Source organism: Drosophila gunungcola, chromosome 3R, assembly GCF_025200985.1.
Source record: "Drosophila gunungcola strain Sukarami chromosome 3R, Dgunungcola_SK_2, whole genome shotgun sequence".
In the NCBI taxonomy this organism is placed as follows: domain Eukaryota; kingdom Metazoa; phylum Arthropoda; class Insecta; order Diptera; family Drosophilidae; genus Drosophila; species Drosophila gunungcola.
The window spans coordinates 7,109,725-7,135,458 of NC_069139.1; the positions used below are offsets into that span (position 1 = coordinate 7,109,725).

A 25,734-nucleotide genomic window follows, 5' to 3' on the forward strand; every position below is an offset into this window, starting at 1 on the left:
CCATAAACGAACCCAATGCAAACAGCAGTGGAAATTGTTTTAAAAATAAACTCAAATTGTGCCAAAAGCAAACAAAATAAGTCCGGGAGGAAAGCGAAAAAAATAAAAACCGGACGAGAAAGACATCTTTGGTTAGCTGGAAAGGAATTTTCACCCCTTTTCAGTTTATTTTCGGATGCTGCAGTGGCATCTAGGGGATTTTGGGATGGAAAAAAAGAGGAAACCAAGACTTGATGCCACCGCAGACAAGCTGAAATGTTCTGCAATTCCTTCCATTGGCCACAATACAAATCAACTGTCGGACTTCAATCACATTAAAAGCATGCATCCAGGAACTCCAGAATATATGACCCAAATAAATCAGGCGTCCAGATAAACCGGTCTATATATAATGTACTTCAAAATATACATTTACTCTGCGGCAGTATGCAATTCGACTGTCAGCTCGCAAAGTGCTACATCATGCTCCGTCGCCTCACGGAATGACAAGCCCCCAAAAAGTCGCCGGCTAGAAGTTACTCGTAAGCATAACAATCCAATGATGACTCAAGACGATGACACAGGGATTGGGCAAAATCGGCGAGGGGAAGCCTTATCTTTGACTGAATTCGACCGCAAAATAAAATACTCCAGTACTCGGAATTGGAGCTTACTTATCTGGTTGGATTTGTGTATAAAAATTTAAAAGCAAAAAACGGGGGAAGCCTTAGCGTAATATTGTTACCTAATATACAAAAATTCCCAGTTTTTTTTTGAAACTGTTGAAATAGCAGCACTGCATCATTAAATGTTGATTCAGAATTTTGTTGCTAAGGGAAGTTGCTTATTATTTTGAAAATTGTTGACTGTGAAATATTATATTTATTATATAAGCTTTTACTAAACCAAAGTCTTGATTCATATTTGTGGCAGGAATTTAAAAATATAAAAAAGCTCTCTAACGGTGATTAAATGCAAGATGCTTACCAAAAATTATTAAATGCTTTTACTTATACTCATTTAATTATTTAATAAATCAAACCCATACCATTATTTCAATAGATTTTGCGTAAGTTTATTCGTAACATATTGGTTTTATTCAAATTTTAAAAAGCAGTACCTAATAGTTTGCCTGCATCCGACAATAAAACAGAACACAAATTGACTTATGTGCACAGATACTTATTATACATCTGCCCACATGCATTATGACGAGATCCACATCCAAATCCATGTCCATATCGAGAGCACCGAGTCTAGACCCGAGCGAGTAAATCATTTGCGCAGTTCCGAATCGGTCAGATACATATCTCCCATCCCCTTATCCCCCCCAGATCCTCACCTTTAGCATGCAAGGCATCTGGAGAATTATTTCATAAGTTCCGCCGGCAGTTACAGTCTTTGTTTTTTTTTTTTTTTGCTGACACGTAATTCTGCCAACATTTTGCGAAACATGCTCAATAGGCGGCGAACTCGTGAAATCGAAAGGGGCGACGCCGTTTCACTCACGTCGTGTCTATTGGATACGCAGATGTATAGATACACACACCACAGGTGGAAATTATGGTACAAAATATGGCAACAATTGGCCAAACAACAGATAAAACAGATAGACATTGCTGCCTAAAAGCACTTTCCTTTAAGTAATGACTTTCATTATCAACACTACATTGTTAAACAAACTAAATTTAGTTAAACACAATTTTTGACATAATTTTACAAATTTATCATTATTTTTTCTTTTTAGAAAACACAATGCTCGAATATTGTGTTAAAAATTTCTTTAGGTACAGATTTTTGTGCTATCTATTAGAGCATTCGATTTTAGATACTAACCATAATAATAGCAAATTTGAAGAAATTGAATTTAAAATTTTTTTTAAACAAATACATTTTAAAGAAAATAAATTTTGATAACATGTATATAATATCTAAATATATGTGCATGAAACGTTGTACTGTACTATCCAAACATCGTAAAAAAGAAAGTTCCACACCTGGTTCTATTTTTCCACCCTAACTGTGCAAAGACTCATGGGGCAGCAGGTGCAGACGGTGTTTTGGAATTCCGCAGAAATGCCCCAAGCGATTGTGGGTCTTGGTCTGGGGCTAGTCTGGTTATGGGATTTTCAAATCTGGCATACGTGCCAAGCCGAGCATAAACTACTCCAAAACCGCTCGAAAAGAGAGAGAGAGAGAGAGAGTTAGAGAGTCAGTGAGTGAAAGAGTTGAGTACTGTTTCACCGATCGAGAGTTGGAATCGGGGTGTTACACTCGAAAATGTGCAAAAAGTGAGCAGGCGGCAGAATCGAATGTGTGCCGCCGTCTGTGTTTCGCCGCTTGTGTGCCGGCCGGCATCTGGTGGAACTGGTTTCCTCCACGGGCGTCTCTTCAAGCACTTTGCAAAAATTAAGAAAACACAGCACAGGCAACGCGACTCACAACGAAAACGAAAGAAGTCGGCGAATAAAGATTTGGCAATGCACAGACAGAAAACATATGATAAGGCAAACGGCAGACACGCACAGGGTGAGTGTTGGAGAGTGAGGGAGAGTGGGCCGGAGAAAAAGCTGAAAAACAAGAAGACAAAAATCAAATCAAGTTTTGTGTGCAATTAAGGCCCAAAAACCCGAAACAGAAAAACAATGGGGAATGACGAGCCGTTCACACAAAACAAAAAAAACTAACGAAACATGAGAAAAAAAAAAAAAGAAAAAAGGGAAGTTCTCCAGATAATTCGGGGGTTCTCTTCCTATATCCTCCTTTTCTCTACCTAAATAGCTACTGTGTCTCGGGTTTCGCATCATTTGATGATGCTGGATAATCGACCTGATAAGTGATCAACCAACCGGATTTGGTCTTTAATGTTTGGGCAAACAGGTGTTTGAAAGGGTGTGTGAAAAAGTAAGAGATGCGTAAATTACAGATAAATACTAATATAGTCATATGTATAATAAATTAATTTGTTATGGTTTTAATAGAAAGCTTAATTTAAGCTCAATCATTAATAAAGACAATGTTTTTTTATAAGAATTATCATTAACCTTACATTAGCTTAACCTTTTTTTTCTGCAGTGCACATTGTACTCCCGTTAATGGGTTAGTAAATACATTATAAATGGGCCATAAGTTGACCAGAAGCTAATTTCGGAACGGGGGGCCACAGATAAGATTATTAAAGCTGTCGCAAATCGATCGGAAAGCTTCATAAGGGAGGGAATTGGATAATCCACGATTTACAAGCAACCGAATCAGCAGCGAATCAAAGGCCAAATCGTAGTGTTTCGACCAATATTGATTTATCCTTTTGTGACGAGCAATAGATTTTATTTTTTTCGAAGGACGAAGGACAACAACACAACACTCGAGTGCTGACAACTGTCAGGGAAAAAAAAAGCGGAGGAGAAAGAAATAGGATGAGACAGCTGGCTGTTATATATCACACTTTTTGTGTGCTCTCAACCAACAGAGGCCGAAAAGTCCTGCTGCCCCGTATTTGTATCCGTATCCATATCTGTATCCGCCCTTTCGTATCTCTGTATCTCAGTCTGTGTGTTTATCTAAGCACCAAGCAATAAAGCCAACAAGAGGTACAAATGCCACCGCAAAAAAAAAAGAAAAAGATGGAGCAAAAGTGAGAGGGGGGATTCAGCGAATGGTTGCGTATGAGATATAGCTGGAGATACAGATACGCCGATAATGATGAATGTGTGAACTAAACAATGAGAACACAAATAAACAATTATCATCTGTTGACGGAGCGAGCGAAAAAGTGGCAACACTTTAAACGAAAGATTGATATGTGCACAAATGCACGGAAAAATCAAATATATATTTTGAGTAATTTATAATAACCACTTTAAATCTTTTAATGAAATTTTAACTCAAAGTGGCAGACAAATATGTTGTCAATTATTTTTGAGAAGTTTTTCTTTTTATTTGACGCGACAATATTTAATTTCTTATATTTAGAAAAACAAATTAAAATGTTTAATAAGAAGAAAATATTTATATTTTTTTCTAAAAAATAAATTATCGATTTAAATATATAAAAAGTCTTTCAGTGTTTTCAGCAATGACCAAAGGTTATCTGTCCAAATGTTTGTTTAAATATACATGAAGATGGTATATCGCGATCGAATAATTGTTAAAATAACAAAATTTGTGTCACACGTTTTGAAGATTCCTTGCCACCGATTGTTTGTCATGTGTTTTACGGCTTCGCTTTTTTTTCATTAGGTTTAATTCCAACAAATTAGCGACATAATGAAACGCTTAATTAAAATAACAAGCCACTGGTAACAACAGCGAGAATGATACCAGACAGCTGACACGCAACAACAACAATAATAATAATAAGCTAAAACAACATTTATTCTAAACAATTTGGCGTGGCATGATTGATGGCTGGCATGACGGAGATGATGATGATGATGATGAGTACTACTATACTGCGAATCGCTAATAAAAAGGCCAAAAGCGCCGCAATTGAATGTTGGCGTCGGTGGAGGAAATTGGCTCCATCAATGCAGACGAGCTGCCCTCAAAACGAAGTCATCAAAGGAAAAGCCATTTTCCCATTTTCATTCGGTTAGTTAGCCAGTCCGAAAAAAGGACTTGGCCCATTGATTGCTCGCCTTCCGGTGGGCGGGTATTTTAGGGGGCGTTCAGTCACGAATTAATATTAAACTTGGTCTGCTGTCCAAACAATGTCTGGCCAAAATAAAATAAAAGAGTCCACTAATAATGACCAAATGGCACGCGATGGTCAAAGTGCACATACAATCGGGATGGGGAGTGGTTTGGATCAGCTGTTATGAGTTATATTGTTATGATGTGGCAGCCACAGAAACATTAAATAATCATGTTGTCTTGTTTTAAAAAAAAATTGTAAGCGCTTAAAATGAATTTTACATAAAAGGAAGTTCCTAATCTCAAAATTTCAGTAAATTTGATTGGTAGCTATTCAGTTATTGCAAATCTAAGAAACATGATTTAAGTTCTCAAGTATTGACCGCCAACTGAAAAGATGCACATAAAAAGTCCGCAATCTTTTCATAAACTTGCAAAAGTTCCTCATAACCCACATACCGCATCTGTCCAACTGATTTATGCCCGGCATTATGTGGGAAAAATATAAATCTAGTTTGGGCTAGGAAAATTAATAAACTTGCTCGCAAATTGATAAGAAGAAAACGGCCTTAAAAAAAGGACAAGGGCCCGGGAAACGGTCAAAACAGGAAGGAAAAGGAAAGCAAATAGAAAAGGCTGTCGAATGCGAGGGTCCTGCAGGATATAACCGAGGCGTGGCATCCATCAAAAGTCACTCAGGAACATGTGTATCGGATGCCCCAGCCTCTTTCCTTTGGGCTCCTCCATTCGCCTTCTCTTTCTCTAGTTTTTCTCTGCGATGAAATCAACCCACGTGCCTCGGTTTTCCCCCTCGACGCCCGCCATCGTTTTCATCGTTCTGCATGTGACCAGAATTGTATTCTATTTTTTTTTTATTTCGGCTATTTTGGAAATTCTCATGCCACGCGCTGTTTTCGATGCCTCCCACTTCTATTTCCAACCCAGTTCATCGCTACACAGCAACAAATTTTATTATTGGGTTGCTATTTCAATTTAAAACTCTGTCCTTTAAAGTGAAATTAAATAAATTATATTATAAAGAAAAACATATAATTAAGTCAGACGCATACATTTTGAAGTTTTTGAATATCATTTTAAATTTGATTTTATTTTTCTCTGTGTGAGCACACGCTAGGCGCATGAAAACGAAAGTGAAAATGAAAATGAAAATGAAAATGAAAATGGTTTTCAGCATCGACAAGACCGCAAAGCATTCGAATCAATCTAGACACGGCGACAAAATTCATGTGACTCGCCGCGATCAGCTGACCTTAATTAATATATGATTTTGGGATACCTTGTAAAGTTGAAATAAATGCATTTATAGTTTTCCAAAATTTAGAAAGCCTATAAAACGACTTTATAAAACAATAATTTACGATTTTGTGATACCCTGTTGAGTTAAAACATTAATCTTTTGAAATATTTAGATTTTGTTTTTTAATTTGGCTTCTCTAAGTTGGCCCTTATAAATTCCGTAACCCATATAAAATATTAAGGAATTTTAAACAATTTTCGTTTTTTAAAATTTTGCCGGAACGAAATTTTGATGAAACTTTAAATCTGTTTACCATTCACCTTAATTGAAATACAAAATAAAATTAAAATCCTCCATCCATTACACCCGCAAATCATTTTCAAACAGGGTATCCCAGGCAAATGAAAATAGACCTCACACAACCTATTCCACTTGATTCCGCCAATTCGCCCGAGGCTTTGCGTAAACAATTTTTTATTGAATTAGGCGAAACAGAGCGGAATCGGATGGAAAATTGTGGAATGGGAGATGGTGACAAAAAACAAGACAACAGGCTAGCGAGCAAATATTAAAATAATATTAGGTTTAAAGCGAATCGCGTGGGATAACCAACCATCCTCATCGGGTCACATGTTGCAAGTGAAGCAAGAAGCAGAAGGCAAAGAAATAAATAAAAGAATTAATGGAAGATAGAGAACCGTCCAAAGATTTATTTATACCCCTGATCCGATTATAGTCAAGCGGTTTGTCACCCGATGTCGAGCACGGCAAATTATCATTAATAAAAATAGCTAGATCGCTCGGAATTTGTTTATCTGGTGCCCAGCTCTTTGTAAGATCTTAAGACATTAATTTAAAATTTTAGGCCTTGGCATTGCTCCAGCTCACGTAGGCCAAAAAGGGGGAGGCGACGAGCTGACCTTCCAACGAAAGGGGTAAGGATATGTGTGTAGGAAAGTATTTATGTCGTCATCGTTCCGCCAAACGATTTGAGAATTTGCTGATTATTGTGCTTATTATGTGTGTTCCAAGACAAAAACAACTCTTCGAAAAAAGTTTATTAAAGTGTCATTAAGGCTTAAAAGAACATGGTATTATATTCTTTGATTTGTCTATGGAAATTTATTTATAGTGTAGTTTAAGAAAATCTTTTTTTGATTTTAAAACAAAATTAAAACAACATTTATTTTAAGCAATTTAGTGATATCTGACTATTGATTAAAATGTATAAGAAAATGAGTAGCAATTTAAAACCATTTATAATGAATTTATTTATTCTGTTTCTCAGAAAAAAGTCCTTTGATTATGCCAAAATATTAATACTCGTGAAGGACTTTTTTCCCTTACTTTCTTAAAGGTTGTTTACTTGTTTAGGACGACTGTAAAAATGTTTTGCAATGTTTTCTCTCCATCAAGGAGCCCTTTTTCAGAATTTTTCCATTTCTCTATCTATCGAGTCGCTGTTTGTCTTCTTTATTGTCTTCGACAGCGGCTTGTGTCAACTTTGGGACTAAAAGTTCTTTAGTTTTATGCGTAGTTGGCGTGTTTCCCTCACTTTCCCTTCAGTTGTGTCTGCTTTCAGGGCCGACGCTTTGACGCCCCAAAATGTCAAGGAACATTTCCATTCTGATAGCTCGGTTTTGTCTCTGAGTTTCGGTGCCTCCTCCACTTGCGTAATTTGCAATTACGATGGGAAACTTTTCTCACCCCCTGAGGCTTTTCAGCTCCACAAAACTCAGACTGAGGCTCTGTGTACTCGAATATTTGTCAGCCGTTTGCGCCCCAAATTATGCAATGTCAAATGTTTAAGCCCGATAAGATGTTTGCTTCCTCTTCCCACTCCCTTTATTTTTACTCTTTTTTACAGGCACAGTCTTATTTTTACTTTCCTCAATTTAATTACTAAATTAAATAACTATTTTTAAACACTTATGCTTTTATATAAGAGCTCATTTTGAATTTTTAAGTTTAGGTTTTGAATTAACTAACTAATTAAATTAACTAATTTATTTAATTGACACTAGTGACACTATATAAGTTTGCCAACAACAAGCCAACTTTACAAGCAAAAACAAGTTTTTTTTTAAGAAAAAACTATAATTTTAAACCAGTTCGATAGGCAAGTTAAGTAAGAAGATAAGTTGATAATTACATCTCCAAAAGAATTTTTTTTAGACGAATTTACATAAAAAAAGTGAAAGTGGGAGAACAGCCTCTAGAAAACTTTCAAACTCTTCTCTTCTTTGTTGTTATATCGCCAAAAACAGGAGTGAAATGAACAAAGCAAAAACCTGGCATAAAAGAAGGCGCTGCCAACTGGAGATAATTTACCAGATAGCAGTGCAATCGCTCTCCAAATTTCGCATAACGGTACACGTGCCGCCCTCTCCACAAATCTCACACCTTTAATATTCCAAGCTCAGCTGTTTTCTGATTTTCTGGTGCAAGCAGGAACTTGTTACCCACGCCCCGGGCAAAAGAGAGTGGGAGGAAAGATGTGGGGGCGAGACAGCTCCATTTCACTCCAATGCGGCCTACTTTTAGGCTCAAAAAAGAGAGAAAATCAGTGGGGCATCTAACATAAGTCCTCTCTTTATCGTAAAAATTTCTCTTGAGCATGCGGCCTACGAGGGACCTTGAACTCGAATTTTTTCTAGAACCGCTCGGCTTTCACTTTCACTTTCGCCGCGTTATGTAATCCTCCGGGGAGAGCGAGAAAGAGCAATAAAGAGAACACCATTTAGGCTCGTGCAATGGCATGGAAAATGAGCAAAACTTTCACTTTCACCAGTCAACGACACGCACACAGAGAGAGAAAATAATACGGAGAAAGTGACGGTGAAAAAGAGAAGAACGTTTGGGGTACAGAAAAAAAAGTAAACGGCAAACACAAATACGACGCAAAAATATTTGCAAGAACAACAAAACATATGATGATGATGTTGCCGTTGTTGTTCTTTTCCCCTTGTTTTTCCTGTTAAATCGAAGTGCCATAAAAAAGCTCAGCGAACAAACAAATAAATTTTGTAATAGGCGGCGAGGAGGTGAAATTGATTTGCCTTTTGCTTAGGTTTTTATTGTCCGACAAATGTCAGGGACAGCCCCCGAAAAAGTATGCTAGGTAATTGTCACATCATAAGCAAGAGGGGGGAGGGGCTATTTTTGGGAGGTTGATGTTTAGTGAGGGGGAGGGCCTGGTACATTGTTGCCTAAGTCGTACGGCACGTGTATTTATAGCTGTGGTGGAGGGACGGGGAAAAACTGGGATTTCCCTGACCTTAATAAGCCCCTAAATATAATACCCAAAAAAGGGACTTATTACTCCTAGTATTTTCCTATTTAGAATATCATTTCATCTATCTCTAATAAATTATAAATGAAAAGAAAAATGTGTCTCTGTAGAATAATTTAAACCTTAATATGAAGTTCTAAATAATTTGTCATAGCTATATATAGTAATTTCAAATATCGAAAGCTTTTAAAATTTAAAAGATTTCTCAATAAAAAATGTTATTTTAAAAAGTTACATATTTGATAAAACAACCGTTTTTCCTTGTGTAAGAGGAAAAGTGGGAAAACAAAGTATTAAATCTACCAAAATTGAGCGGTTGGAAAAGCAGGCGGCGAAAAGGCAAAAGGACCAGATGAATAATGTTGATGGTTATGGGCCGACTTTACTGCCTTGGCCAACTTTAAAATTATGGAAAAAGAAAATACATTTCGTGAGGTAAATTACGCAATTTGATGGTCGAAGTACGTAACGTCCTGTCAGAAGCAGGTGGAAGCGGAAATAAACAGGTAGGCACACGCACACACAGGAGACACGCGTTCAGTTCGTTGACATCCGCTCGGGAGGGAAAATCGTAGCCCCCGGAAAATTGGCCACCCCAAAAAAAATACAACCCCCCACCCTTTGTCGCTCATCTTTGTTCCTCCCACGTTCTCAACTTTCTCCTCCCCATTCGCATTTCTCCGTTAAGTGTCAATTACATTGACGTTTATTCAAATATGCATACTCGACATTAGAAAAAAAGAAGTAAGGAAGGAAAAGGAAAATAATTCCACAGCATATACAAAGCCTCAAAGTAAGAGGGAGATAGTAGGAGAAAGCAGGAAAAGCCACCGTGTGCGTGTGTCTGCCTCACTCCACCGGAAAAAGTCACCTCTTTGCGTGTGAAAAAGTCTTCAAGTTGGTAACATTTTGTGATTTTGGGCGGATTTATCGGGTTTTATTGTGCGTATCACACAGGGCCTTGCCTTGGCATTTGCCGTAGATATATGTTAATATGGTAATCCGGCACTTTCCCCCACCCTTAACCCTCTACCACCCTCCGAGCGGACTAAAAGCGAGCACTCCATCAATTTTTAAGGCCTGCTCTTAAAGAGGCTTCCAATCAAATTATGAACTGCTTGGCAAAACGAGGCTGTGTGGTCATCAAAGAAGGCTTACAATAGAGATGAAAGTTGGATTTTACAGGAAGGGGAAGCTATAATTTAGCTAAAAGCCTAGGATAACACTAAATATGAATTTTGTATAGCATAAGTTTAAGTTGATAAAGTTCTTTATTTAGGAATTTTTTATAAAAATTAAACTTGACTAGTAGTTATATTTGAAAAGTTACAGTACTTAAATAACTCTCTTCAATAATTACATTTTCTAAATAAAAATAAATAATAAATAAATATTAATAATAATTGCACAAAGTATTAAATCTTGATTAAAATTTAACTTTTTAAATATTATTAAAGGTTTGAATTTCATAAAGCTTTCAATTATAAACTAATTTTTCCACTTCCCCATTTCCCCCAGTGTTTCGCCCAAGCGATTGCTTTGCAGTCCGATAACGCTGAAGTTCCATTTTTGATGCTGGCAAATTTACAACGTTTACGTTCCGTTTGTCCGAAAGACGCTTGGCTTTTTCAACGCAAATTTTATGCGACGCGTAAAAACGTTTTCATGTGCAATCAAACCCAACTCTTCGCCGGGGAAAAAGGGAGCAAAATAAATAAGGAGAGAGCTCAAGATGCTGTCCTATCAGCGGCAGCAACAAGCCAATCAAAATGCAATTTCCACTCGTGCACAGGACATAATTTAACGACACACATGTGAAGCTGTAACAAGGTTTTCACCCGCGTTTCCCCACTTTTCCACGATGATTTCCTTTGCCATTTCCATCACATCAAGGTACAAATAATAAATATGCAAACAAGTTGATTCAGCGGGCTCAGCTGTGACTATGAATTTGTCATTTTGTTGGCGCATCAGGCAGGAATGATAAAAATATTTATACAAATAATGGTTGGGCGGCCCTTATTGCGTATAAGCAATGTTGACGATGATGGGGTCACAGTACAGATATAAAGATAAAGATAAAGAGCCAGCGACTTCATCAAAACAGAATCAGCTGCAAGGCTGTGCGATAAGCAAACAATTGCCTAAGGATACGAGAAAACTCACCCATAAACTGGCTTTTTCTTTTGCCTTCCAAATTAAATTCCACAACGAAAGCCAAAAAATCCCCTACATCAACGTCAAATGGCTGAAAATTTCACCTTTTCCTCTCTTCTCTATACTTCTAAATTTTGATGGGCTTACACGTGTGTAAAATGTTTTTCCTCCCTGTTGGATTTTCCGAGCATCCGCCGAGTGTTTTCCAAGTTAAAGTGTTGCCCCATTCACAGTTAATTATCCTGACGTCAGAGCGTCCACTTGAGTCTGCCGGAAATCAACAAACATTTCCGTTCAGTTTTCGGGATTGCAGGCAAAAAGGGCAACATTAGCATAATAAATTGGCCTGGGCTGGTTTATCGAAGGCGAGTGAATAACTTCATCGCTTAGCCGCATTAATAACGCGGCTTTAATAAGGACTTGGCCAAGGATTCCACCACCGAACTGGTGCCGTCTACGTGACCAGATAACTAAGCCTTATTGTTGGTGGTAAAAATAGGGGAAAATTTATAAGATATGTTATTCTTCATTTGGTAGTACATAGAGAAAAAACGAAAGCAAAACAAATAAACTGTGGCATGAAGAGGGTTGTTATAAGTTTTTTAAAAAAATAAGCACCTGAGAGTTATAAATATGTGGCTTAAAACTCATATGAGATTTGTCATTTGAAAATAACTTAAGATTTGGAGTGAGTTTAGGTTAACGTTTTTCCTCTGTGTAGGCATTTTGTTGAGCTACCAAGAATAGTTCTCCCCATGGCTACAGCCCATTGTTACAGCCTTTAGGTAATTGTCTGGCCATAAATCTCTCCTTTGGCTTACTGCACTGACTCCGGGGCAATTTAACGCCTGTCCGGGTGTTGCTGCCAAATACCATTCCCTTAAAGAGACACCCGAGTCGGGAATGGATGTGCAGGTGCGGATTGAGTGAAAAATCGATCCAAGGCAATTAAGGTCGAGGGAGAAAGAAAAAAGCTGAATGGCGATGAAACTGCCTTCAACTTTTTCAATTAGCCAGGTGACCAAAGTTATCGCTCGGAAGAAATCAAAATCAAAATTACGACCACGCAAACATCAAACCCAGAAACGAAGTAAAAGGAAACAAAAAAAAAACTTTTGGAAGGAGAACATATGCCCAAGGAACCCTTTCCCAAAATAAAAAGGGGAAGCCGTCAATAATCCCGATTAGAGCATGTGTATATGAAATATTTATGCTGTGGTCTACAAATGGAATTTCTCTGCAAAAAGGTCCTCTAAGAAGCATGAATAATGGATGGCAAACACAAAGGATCCGTCTTTAATTCGCTTTAAAGTCATCTGGCCATCTTCCAGTTCATTTTATGGCAGGTCGGGCAATCATAATGAAATCCCATTTTATTGCCCCAAAGTATGCAACAAATTTTTCGGCCTAGAATGATTTTTATCCTAGCCACCACCTCCTTACTGGCCTTAATTTATTGTTTTAATTTTTAGTCGCCCGGCCACAAAATGGCGTCTTGAGCCCAAAAAACCGGTGAAACTTTCGGGGAAAGTGTTAAGAACTCGTGTAAATTCCATTAGGCCTAAAAAGTTTCGGGCAACGAAGAAAGGGGTATGCGATTCCAGCCAAGTGTTATAAATCAGAAGGGGAGCAGGCGCAAAAGTATCTACAAGACAAAGCAGCGGCGACAGAGTGAGCGAAATTTGGTAATTAAAAGCAACGCGTGGCTGGAATTATGCAGGGCTACAGCTATAAGCTATAAAAATGTAAATTTTTGTCCAGGACAACAAGCCCAGCCCCAAAAAACATCAACTAATCAATGTTAATTGGATTGGCGTGGGAAATGTTTGCAAGTTACTCGTCGTCTTTCTTGGCTTCGCAAAAATGTGGGAATCTATAAATATGCAGCGGCAATTACGCATCTGAAACAGATTGCACCGCTCCCAAAGATAAGCGACCTTGAGCCAGCTGCCAACTGAGTGACAAGCTCATTAAGCGAGAGCGGACAGAAAGAGTCGAAAGAACGCTCCCTCTGCACTGAAATAAAATTTAATTTGTATATCTCTTCTTCAAGTTATCATATTATATTATATTTGAATATCTTTGAGGTAAAACTATTCTTTTAAATACCAGCCAAAATTATATGACTGTTTAAGATATTTAGTATCTATATCGATTTTCATATACATTACAATTATAATACAGTAAGTCAAATTCAACTAATTGATTATTACACTTTACTTAAATATTATTATTTCCCGTGTGAGAGTTAACACATGACCGTTGCGTTATGAGAAACTGTTATCACACAGTTAATAAATCAGGCCAAGCCCCAGAGAAAACCAAAACAACACCCATATAAAGAGTGTGACCAAAAAGGTAAACAAAGTTCAAAGAGATTCTTTAGTTGGCAACTTGTCAACGGCTCTCTCACTCTCTTTGCTTGTGTAATATTGTTTTTATTCAATTAGGCAAACAGCAATTACAAAAGCAGCAACAATAAATAGGGCTCCTACAAGCAATCCAATAGATTTGTTGTCGTTTAAGTGGAAAACGGATAGCAAATATATCTAGAAAATAGTCGAATAACTGATACACTCAAACTCAAAATTTGTTGTATTCTGAATAAGGTTTTGTGGAACACACACGCATTGCGTAGTTACACAATCGATTTGTAAGAAGATTAATCAAGAATTGAACAATTGAATCAACTTGATTGACGCAGTGAAAAGAACAATAAAGACACGAGAGAAATGTATAAAAAAATGAGGGACATTGAGAGGGGAGGCTAATCACATGTTGTGTGAATTAAAAGAAAATTGTCAGCATTCATTTGCACCGCATCAGTGCACTCGTCATCATGTGCGGGTAAAAAGTACACAGAAACAAAATATTTCAGTTGTTATAATCAACAAAATACTTTATCTAACTGCGAAAAAAATAAAAAAAAATACTGCTTTACATATTTAAAAAAGGATTGTTTGCTTCTGTTGTTGTAGCCAATCTTTTATTTTATGCATTTTTTTATGTGCACAAAAGAGAAGGCATGTCGTCACTTAATTTTATTAAGTTAAAAGAACGTGTCTGATGATGCTAATTCCCATGAGCTACCGAATTAACGAATTTATTTGAAAAGCGACACGAGCCTCTAAACACACAAAAAGGTGCACAATTAAAAATGAATTTGTATTTTTTGGTAAAACAACTAAACACGCCCCTACCGAAAAAGAGTGTATACTATATACAGAACCAGTCGACCTTTTTTGTTGATTTATTCGAAATTCAGGCAAGTGTGAAACTCGGGGAAAAAAATAATAAAATAAAAAGAAGATGATGGCAACAGAAACGGAACAATGCACTAATATTTGCTCATACACGCTTAAATTAAGTAAATACAAAATCGTGCGGGGTACTTACCAGTCGAGCTGAAAAAAGGGGATTTAAACGAGGGGTAACTGGGGATTTTCGAGCGCAGCGGTGCTTCTTCATTAGAGACATTGTTAATTTATTATTTATTGTTGACCCGGACGTGGACACACGCAACGATCATAAAAATAAATAAAAATAAAATTTTATATGGAAAACCTCAAAATAAAAACGCAAACGAAAAAGGCACGAAACGGAGTTGTTTGTTTGCTCGACAGACGGAGAAAATATCGTATGGATTATGAATATGGAAATTAAGGGGAAAATTCGATAGCGGAATGCTAATTTTGCCCTGTTATCAAATTGAAAATCTGGGCCAAAGTCCCACGCATTCGGTGACAATTCAATAAATGACGGATTAGAAAACCAAATCGATGCGAAAAAAGAGAGGAAAAGCTTACATAAAGCGCCAATTGAGGCGCAGAATTCTTTATGCAAATGTCGAGCACAAGCACCACCCACCGCCCACTCCCGCATTGCCCCCCGTTCAAGGCTGTTCAAATATTTTGAGGGGGAAATTAAATTCGGTCGATTAAAGAAGGCAGGAATAAAGAGAATTTCACTTCCCGCTTGGTGGCTTAATTAAAAGATAAAAAAGAATGCCACACAAAATGTAATGAGCAAATATCCGGCATTGTTCCGGTTCGATGCAATAATACCACCCCAAAACTGGCTCAATTCGGTCTCTTTTGGGACCCGTTTTCTACGATTAGTATTTGTGGCTTATATAGAATATATAATATGAAATCTGATTGACTCACCTTATGACGTAGTTAACGCAAACAACGCTCTGTGGCTTTAGTTTATCGTATACGATCGTGGCCTGGCTAAGAATCCAGCAATAGCCACCATATTTTCCCAGGAACCGGTAGCGACAGGTCTCACCCTGGCCCTTGCTCAGCACTAGAAAGATAAAAGACCATAAATCAGGGAGTTAGTCGGGAAAACTAATTGTAATAAATAAGTGAAAAGCCCCACAGTAAATGTGGTTCAAGTTCTGATGCTCTTGGCAGAGAAATCATATTACAATCGCATAATAACCGCCACCACAAAAACAATAAACAAAATCTTCTGCGGTCTACCGACACGCCCATTAAATGTGTCATAGTCGAGGCAAGAAGCTCTTGAACTAGATACAACCCGCCAAATCGGTTACATTTTGGCAGATTGCTGGTACTTCAGAGATCATTTGGCCTAAAAAGATAGCCAGGAAGTATTATCATTGTTACCAGTGAGGATGGTAATCATGCTACACTGAGAAATACTTTAAAATTGCCATTTTAAAATAGATTTTATCAAAAAAAAGTTTATTTTGGCAATAGAAATAGTCATATAACTTTAAACACCTCTTAGAAGAACATATTTTATTTTAAAATTGAAGGGTTTTGATTAGTAAAATAACGTTACACTAAAAACTGAAACGATTTTCTTGAAAAATGTATTTCAATCAAAGCTGTTTCTATAACAAACATTTTTCCCACCAGTGTTTTCAGCTGGTTGGCAAATTGTCAAGTCTCAAATTACGGCGCCAAAAGCGCTGGGGCATAAAAATTAAATAATAGCAACTCGCTGCGTTGAAAACGTAGGGCGAAAAAGGGGGCGTGGCAGGAGGGTTTTAGGCATTTGATGCCTGTGCGAAGAAGAGAGACAGCTGGGCCGAAAACGTTGCCAAGTAATTTGGCTCAACGAGGACGCCACATAAACTCGATTTTAATTAAAATCTCCTCCCAAACCTGGCAAAAATAGGAATAAAATAAATATAAAAAGCAAACCGCACACACACGTAGGTAAAGCTTTTATCTGTGTTTTTGTGACAACCTCTTGGCCCGAAATCATTTCAATCAAATTTTTATGGACGCCACAGGCAGCGACAAGAGCATTAAATAAGTGATGAAAATTCATAGGAATTTTGCGAAAAGCAATTGAAATTCATGGATTCTTTCAGTCGAAGGTCCAGCATTTAGTATTAGCTGGAAAGTGTAGGTCACAGGTGCTCAAAACAGGGTCATATCCTCTTTAAGACGCAGTAATAAAAATAAATTTGCATAAAAACACCAAGAATTAATTAAATTACTGAAGTTTGTAAGTGCCGAGCGACCTTTGCTGCAATTAAAACACAAATTGTAATAACAATGGGATGTATAAAGGTAAGGATGACCTATTAAACAAGACCTTACATTTCCTTGCTTTAAAAAAATTATGGGAAAATTATAACAATACTTTTATGATAAAACTATGAAAAATATTAACCATTTTAAAAGTTGTGTGGTGGTAGTACACAAAAATCCAGAATAAATTGTGGTAATTTCCTAATGAAACCCACTGTTTCCCAGGATAAGCCTCAAACAAAACATCTCACTCTGAGTCGTTCTTTCATTTATTCATTCAGTTAATTCGAAATCAGCAGCAGAAAATTAGTTTTTGCTTTTCTTTGCTGGTCTGGCTTAGTGGTCGTGTATTCATCCCAAAAAATAAAGAGAGAAAATGGCGGCAAAATGGGGTTGGGTAATTATGCGGGGTCATAAATAAGACAAAATCTAAGAAGGCCGAGCCACTGCCGCCTTGAAGCTCTCTCTCTCTCTCTTTCTGCTGACAGCTCAGTGAGATTGATGCGAGCCGGACATATGTGGAAGCTAGTCAAGTCAAATCCTTGAGATGAGGAAAAGTTTACCCTGGAAAGTATGCTACAGAAAAGTGACAACCAGATCCTGAATCTCAGAGTTGCTGACCTTTTTGTTGGTAAAAAGTAAATTCAACCCTTTTTCCCATGAGTTTTGCAACATAAACAATAAATTTAGGCTTCTTCAATTATTTTTAAGTATTTTGTTAATTCAATAACAATGTTATACTGGATATGTATATTAAGTGACTGACAAGTATGATTTATTTAAATTTTATTTTATTTAAATATTCTGAAAAATAACTTTATATATCTTCAAACAATTATTTAGAATACCTTTATTAATTGATCATTTGTTTTTTAAAAACGTTATATGTATAAAAAAATTATTTAATTTTTTAGTTTTCGTATTATAAAATACATAAATCTAACCAGAAAATAGCTAAAACAAGCAACTCCGCCCCAGAGCTCAGACGACTGCCATTTGGCAGTGTTTATGTGGAATTAGTAAAGTGAGCAGACAGAAAAGCAGCAGCGGCAGCAACAGCAGCAGAAATGTAGGAAAAGCAACTGCAGTTACGGCAGCTGCAGCAGTGAACTTGATTTGCCCTCAGCCAAGGACTTTTCCCGGACTTTTGCCGGCATTTTGAGCTTGAGCTTGAGACGGAAAATATTAAAATATCTACGCGCGGCAGCAAAGATCATTTATCAGCAATTTTTTAGCAGCATTCCTTGGCTGCCATTTGGAGCCATTGCCGCTTCCACAATTTATGAACACGAATGCAATCCGCTTTTCGCATGGCAATGGCTATGGCCATGGCAGTGGAATTGCCAGGATTTGGGCGAGGGCAAAGGGACGCGGGCAAGGAAGGAAGGAAACTGGCCATTTGTACAAATAATCAAACAGAGGAGTTGGTAAAAGGGATAAAACCAGACTCTATGCGAGTCGAATGCAAGACAAACATCAAAACCGCATTCAAGGTTATGTATCAAGCGGGATGAGCACGGAATGCCCAGGATGCTGGTGATTCGAAGGATGCAGGATGCACACACACACACACACACAATGCATGCTCAGACACGCTCGAGTACACGGGTAAATCCTGGCAGCAACACAACAGTAAATCATCATCAACGCAGCGCACGAACCGAAGGTTGCGAAGGGAACAGGTGCAGGAGGTCCTTTATAAGGTAAATCCTTTCACTGGTCAGTTTTGGCACTATAGTTATAGAATTGCATCATTAAAATATTTTATAACGTTATATTAAATGACTAATATAATATTATTTATAATAAAACATCTGATTTAATTTACGAACTAAGCAAACTTTAAAACTAAATTTCCAAAATATTAAGTTATTTCCTTTTGCTGTATAAATCTCTTCTTTTTTCTGGTTGATTCGCTTCCCACATGTCAGAGTTCACTGTACCCCATTCGTTTGCTCATCCTGATTGCTGACCAGAGTCCAGAGTTGAAAGCAAAGAATGAAGAGGATGGGTCGAAATCACATTGGCACAAGTGGATAAGGATATAAATGTTTGGCTTTGGCTGCCCAAGGATGTGCGCATAAATCAAGGATTTGTTTGCGGATTGTTTCGAGCATTCTCCGCAGCCCAAAGGTAGTTGACTTGGAGCGTCTTAAATTTAGACGTAGCATTGACCTTTTGGCCTTCGATTTGGGCAACCACGTGGCGTATGCGTAATCTGTCCTAATTGAATTAAGCCGTGACATAATCCCCGATCCACCAGCCAACCGGGCTTAAAGTCAATATGTGCTGAGGAATTTATGCAAATATCGCTCTGTATTTCTCTATTTTTACTCCGGCTTATTGAAAAGTAGCTGGGGTGTAAGTGTTCATAACCCTCCAGTCGTGTGGAAAATTGCATTTTACCACCTTTTTCTTTGGCAGCCAAGAAAGGACATTACACAGGACGACGCGGGCAGGGAGCAGGGATTGCAAATCCCAGTTAGTGGCCAATGACTTGAAAGGGTTTCAGGCATAATGCAAACTTACTGCCCAGAAATAGAGACTTAAAGCTGGCCATTATAAGTTAGAGTTGCCTGCAGTGCACATAAATGGGTTAATGAATGTTCCAAAACCTCTTATCCCCTTTTCTTACTTTTACAAGGAGCTGGACAAGTTTTACTCGGGGGGGCGAAAAATGTACGCAGAATAGGCCAATTTTTGTGGTTGTAGGGGCGAATATTTCAAGTATCCTTCACACATGTGTGCCGCAGCTGGCCAAAGGGAAGGACATTCTCCGGTTTTTGCTGGACCGCCCGCAGCGAGGAAAGTCGACAAGTTTGTCGGGTTCGATGGAGCCCATTAAAAACTACTCAAAATGTCAGCGGGAATACAAACCACACGGGGGATGCGGAAAAGGACGAGCCACAAAATGTAACAAATTTGCTTAATTTGCCGTCCTAAAATACAGTTTTATGTTCAACCCAAGAAAATGAGCACTGAAATATTCTGCACAGGAAGAATATCCAGTATAAATAATAAACAATTTGCAATTTATACTATTTACAAATGTTTTTTGTTCAGTTATATGTTCAACGCCAGAAAATTAACAGTAAAATATTCTGGGCAAAAAAAAAACGTCTATTCAAATGGCAACAGTGAACATCTTTTTTGTAATCCACAATTATTGGCAAAAAATATTATTCATCAATAAAAAAAAATGATAAACATATATTGCAAAATTGCACTTGAATTGTAGATTACCTTTAAGAAACAGTTATTTTCTCTGTGTGTCAAAGAAAGATATTTAAAATTCCCGGTGAAAAAACGGCGTAAAAAACAAAAATCAAGGAAAAGCAAAGAAGGAAACAACGGAAGTTGAGAAAAAAAGTTAATTGAAAACAAAAGTCAAAGAATTTGCATATTTATTTGCCGCACAACCTCAGGCGTCGACACAAGCCACAAGTCAATATTTATTTATGCGTGCGGAAAATTTAAATGACTTAAAAGCTGACGAAGCAGAAGAAAACTAAAGTGCAGCGAGGCTATGAGATTTTCAGCACCTCTTCTTTGCGATCTCTTTGTTTCGCATTAATTAGAATTTAACAAAAATAAATGCTGGGTAATTGAAAACTTTCTTCCTCTGCCCACAATTCTCCGCCATTATGCTCATTAATTCTATTCGCCGGGCAAAAATACATATCTCCGCCTCCCGCATTCATTTAATTAACTCAATTTGAGCGGAAGAAAAGACATCATCAAGACATCAAGAGGGAGAAACTGGGATTGGGAATTGCCTCCAGGTGTTCTGAATTTGCGATCCAGTAATGTATGTAGAAGGAGTTAGAGGAAAACCCCCTGACACCCCACGGTTAGCTGAAACAATTAAGTGCTGATGGTTGGTAATTTTTTCTCGACTTTCTTACGGAGGAGCAGCTGCAACTTTATTAAGCAAAATTTAATGGCGTTTGTTTTTGCACGCCCCTTAAACTATTTTCTCTCCTTGACTCCTGTCGTTTTTCATTAGCGCCGCCAACTGACTTGCAACAATTGTTGCACAAACAACAAATTCGCCAAACTTTGGCTGCAATATTTGCCGTTTCTCCCTTATACTTTTTTTGCCGCTTCATGTTGAACAATTAGTTTGACTGGACTTTTCCGGACTCGCCGCTGTTGTGTCCATTTGCCAAACGTCTAATTGGACTTGTTAAAGATTTCTACAGAGATTTGGGGCAAGTTTTTTCATTCTCTGGCACTCCCTGTTCTGTTCTTTTTTCTGACTAATAATTCAGATGAGAATGCTGGTTGGGAATGCCTTCCTTTTTTGCCCTTATTCTCCAGCAAATCCTCTTCTCTACTTAATTTGGTTTGGCTTTATTAATAATTTAGGGAAAGAAAGGGCTTTCATTCATAATGGAATTACTTTCGTCACTGGTCAGGCAACCAATCTATATCGAAGGATTGCAAATCCTTTCATGTGGCTTTTTGTGGGAGAACAGTGTTGGGAATTTAGCTAGTTTTGTAGTTTAATAACATGGAACAAAAAAACTTATTAAACTTAACTAAACTCAAAACATATTTACGGCGCAAAGCTCAAAGAAAATAAGAAATTACTTTATATTGAGATTATACTTTCTGTACTGTCAAAAATAATTCCATTTCCATTTTTAAAACTCTAGTAGCCAACACTGTATGCCAATTGATTACAAATAAAATTGATGAAAGCGAAGTCAGGAAGCCGAAAAATATGCAACACTCTCGAAGTAAAGTGCTGCGGCCCATAAAAAACTCGCGGGCAAAACACAAAATTTTATGATGCATCCAAATGACACCGAGAAAGAGACGGGGCGATCTAAATCGAAAGAGACAGAGCAGCAGAGTGTTGCTTAAATGTCAATCTATCTGTCTGACTGTCAATTTCAGCAATTGCAGCAGCGACGTCGGTAGAGGCTAAATGCGTTGAAGGAAAATTTCATTTGCAGATATCGTGCTGTCATTTAATAAACGAAATGTGAGAGGGAAAAAGAAAAAGGGAAGAAGGCAAGTGGGCGGCAAAGAGAGACGGACAGACAGACAAACGCAGTGATGCAGTAACAGATATTGGCAACACTTTTCCCACAGACATGGAAGGAGAAAGAGACGGAGAGTGCGAAATAGAAAGAGTACGCACACACACACATGTTAAGGAAGTGCGGCAGACTGGAGAAAAAACCAAATGCTGAGCGACAGGCGGGAAAAAGGGGAGAAAGGAAAGGGGAGGGAGAATAGAAGGGGGATATTTCACAGCGGGACATCGCGTAGGTGAATGCACCCATTGTATAACTAAAACCATCGCAAGGCAGACAAGTTTCACAGATATGCAGGTACACTGCAAGCATTTTTCCAATATCATGCTTTTATTCGCGAAATAAAAAATAGAACTATGTTCATATCTAACCGCAGAAATAAGATTCCCGCCTGACCCAAAGTATTTAATATACTGCTTGGTCGTTGGCAACTTTTAATGAAAATTAAATTATATTAAATCTGAAATTTATTTCACTTTAAAAGAGGCTACAAAATATTTCAGTTATTATTTTTGTTATTTTTTATTTGTTTTAATTTACATTTTCTCAGTGTACGTGCGAATTTCTGAGTGTTTGTCTGTGTGCGCGTTTGCGGGTGAGTTTTCTGTAAATCCCGTTCGTCGCCAACTAAATGCCAATTTCAGAAAATGACGCGGAAAAAAGGAAGGCACACAGTGTAGCTGACATGCAATGCTTATACAGGGGAGCGGCGGGGGCCTATGGGAGGGACTCCAAGAGCGAGATTCTAGAAGACCAGCACCCGAGGCGGTTTCCCTGATCCGCCCCTGCCATAAATAATTGACAATGACAGAGCGCGCCAAAAGACCAGCGCCAGAAACAACAAATTTAAAATCATTCTCGTGTCGAGCGACAGGCCAGAAATCAACGAGGGGCGGAAAGGTAGGCAAGTCTCCATCAATCTGTCAAAGATATCCCACCTTAAAAGTCAAAACGAAAGTAGAGCTCGACTTTTCCCTGGTACGAGGAAAAATTAGGTGGAAAAATATTGACACAATAATTAGGGCAAATTACAAGGCAAAAAATACATTAAAATATCAAAACAGATGGAGTATAGCGACTTTAATATTGGATATGTATAGATTAATTTATTATTAAAATGGAAAAAAAAAAAATTGTTTCAAACATAAGATTTCTTCCCAATTTAAGACACAAATAAACCCATATAAAAAGATTTATATAAATTGCCTTTGTGGTCAAAAATGCGTCCTTTTGGCAATTCCCAATCTCTAGAACCGAAATTCCCAGAAAACCAGCAAATTAAACAAGACCCCAAATTGATATTGATGGAAACAAAAAGAGAGTTTGGCATAATTTCAACATGCTGACCTGTCAACGTTGCGAATGGCCGATGGCAGAGGGCCAGAAACAGCATTCAACACTTCATTAGAGCCATCATGGCGAGCGCCCCGGCCATTGACGAAAAGGGAACCCTTCGCCAAGGACCGCAAATATTTTGCCAGTTTACACGACTTATTTAGCAGGAGCGGATCAAAGGGGGGCCAAAGTCACAAGCGTCTTTTGATTGATTGAGCGAAGCCCCGGGGACCAGAAGCCCAAACAGCGAGAGTCCAAGTCAAAAGGTTTTTTGTCAAGCAAATTGTGGCTGGCATTGTGAAAGGTTCACACAGGAGCTGGGGCAAAGGCTTGACATTTTGTTTTCGATTGTGAGGGATTTGTTAGCAGATTTGCAGTGGTAGCAAAAAAGGAGGAAAAGGTCAACACAATGCGGTCAAGAAGGGCTTTACTTTTGTATAAATAAAGTTTTTATTAAATTACTAGGCGTTGAAGTTGCAATTACACTGGTTCTTATTTCAAAAACTTATTAACTGTCATGTTTTATAGGTTTCAAAACGAAAACTATTGGACATGTTTTTAAATATTAATATTTAAGCTTTAAGGAATACCCTCTCCTTCTTAAATTCATAGATTCACTTTACCCTCCGCCAAAAAACTGTTGCATAGTTTCAGCCTCATCACCCCTTTATCGATAAGAATTTTGCATGCAACTTCTGCGCTGTCTTTCTTACTTTTTTCTTGCTTGCCTAAGCACATTTATTCGTTTTGTCTGACAACCTTTCGGAAAATGACGGCTGAGGTGAGGGGAAAATTGGGCACGACTATCATCAGCACCCACACAAGAAAACCTCAATGCAACTAAAAAACGAAGAGGAAAATTGGCAAAAGGAAAATCTCCGCCCGGCAGCCAAAAACATAAAACTTTGCACATTCATTGGATTCGCTGCTTTTTCTTTTAAATTTTTGTGTTTTTTTTTTCTTTTTCTGTTGCGACTATTTTCCAGTAGTGGGAAAATTGTGCGCTTTTTTAATTTAATGAAAATTTTCCACTTGGTCGATTGACATTTTCTGTTCTTTGTCGTTTTACTTTTACCTCCCACCCGCGAATTTCATGGGTGTTGCAAGCAAAGTTTCCTCTGAGGTTTTGCCAAATAAACACACAAATTTACTTAGCTTTTGGGTGGGAAAATGAAAATGGGTGGGAAAATTTAGGAGAGGGAAAGTGGGGAGTGGGGAAAGTCGAAAAGTCGCTGCACACTCTGCGGCGGCTGGCGCGCAACTTTTATCATTTTGCCTTTGTTTGGAGCGTGTAATCAAATGCATATTTGCATGCCACCCACCTCCGCAAAACCCTTAAGCTTTGCCTTTCGCCTTTTGTATAATTTTCTGCAAGACTTGCGAAAAACTTGCAAAGGCGGCAAAACTTTGCATACAACCAAGCGCACAAAAGTATGCAATGCACGGCGCCCGATAAAGAGGACATACAGTGCTTCCAAAAATTTTAATTCCACGGTATCAAACATGGCTTATAAGTTAAAAATATATTATCATAAATATTTAAATATCTTTATATATACAATCTACCAAAGAAAATTTTTTGCAATATTAAATTTAACTTGGCCATGTGAAGGCATCTTAGGCTGTATTGTTTTTTTAACATATAAAAATATAGCTATTTGTAAACTTCTCAAGTTTTTAGAGAAATCATTTAAAAGGAATCAGTTTTATCTGGTCAATAAGACTTTGCCGGGTGCAAATGATGCTACAAATGCATTCCATAAAATATTTTGAATTTTGAAATTTCAAGCATTTACCCCAATGTGCATTGCCTGAGGGAAAAGATCAAAAGCGGGCGAGATGCCAAAGCGATTGAAGCGACTATAAACTCAATTAGCCAGCCCCCGGACTTTGAATGGCGGCCATAAAAGTGTTGAAGGAATCGAATTGAACTTGGCCAAATGTCATTAGCGAGGGGAGAGGCGTCGTGGCAGGCACATTAAATGTTATTAACGCATTCGCTTTTGTTGCACCAGCAGTTCAATGGAATAGTTATCTAATTTGATATGCTGGGCAAAAAGGAGCAAGGATAAAATGCGAGGGGTTTGCTATCATGCAATTGTTGCCACAATTCTCCGGGGAAGAGAAGGAAAATCCTCACCATTGTGACGTGACAATTGACTCAAACACGTAGCGGAAAATTCAGCAAAGATGCTATAGCTTTAAAGCATAAAATAATCCTGCAGCTAAACGGCAAAACTGCCTGAAGGTGCAGCATTTACATTCATCATCATAAGTCACTGCCCGGACACAAATGAAATGAAATATTTGCCGAGGTGCCAGGACTATCCTGGTTGGATGTTTTTCGGTAGTTGGATGAGGGCGCTATCCTCGAATAGAGCCATTCAGCTAAGCCAGCGCAACACAACAAAGTGCATCCTCCGGGGATCGGGATCGGGCAGAGCAGGAATTTTCACTTCCCCAACTAATGGCATCCTCCGCAGGACTCGCAGGACTCGCAGGATGCAACGCGGCACTCACGTA

At 38.0% G+C, this 25,734-nt stretch overlaps 1 protein-coding gene and 1 long non-coding RNA gene across 4 annotated transcripts in view; one reads left to right on the plus strand and one right to left on the minus strand.

Moving 5' to 3' along the window:
* The window catches only part of LOC128251935 (protein similar), a 69,230-nt gene that overhangs the window by 26,766 nt on the left and 16,730 nt on the right, over positions 1–25,734 (minus strand). For all 3 annotated transcript variants that reach the window (XM_052979213.1, XM_052979212.1, XM_052979215.1), the window contains exon 7: positions 15,485–15,626. In XM_052979213.1, the coding sequence (XP_052835173.1) occupies positions 15,485–15,626 (142 nt within the window). The remainder of the gene's footprint in view (positions 1–15,484; positions 15,627–25,734) is intronic.
* LOC128251936 (uncharacterized) lies at positions 8,685–12,412 on the plus strand. Its single transcript, XR_008267261.1, has 2 exons — positions 8,685–8,745; positions 10,680–12,412. It is a non-coding gene; the product is annotated as an uncharacterized LOC128251936 (long non-coding RNA).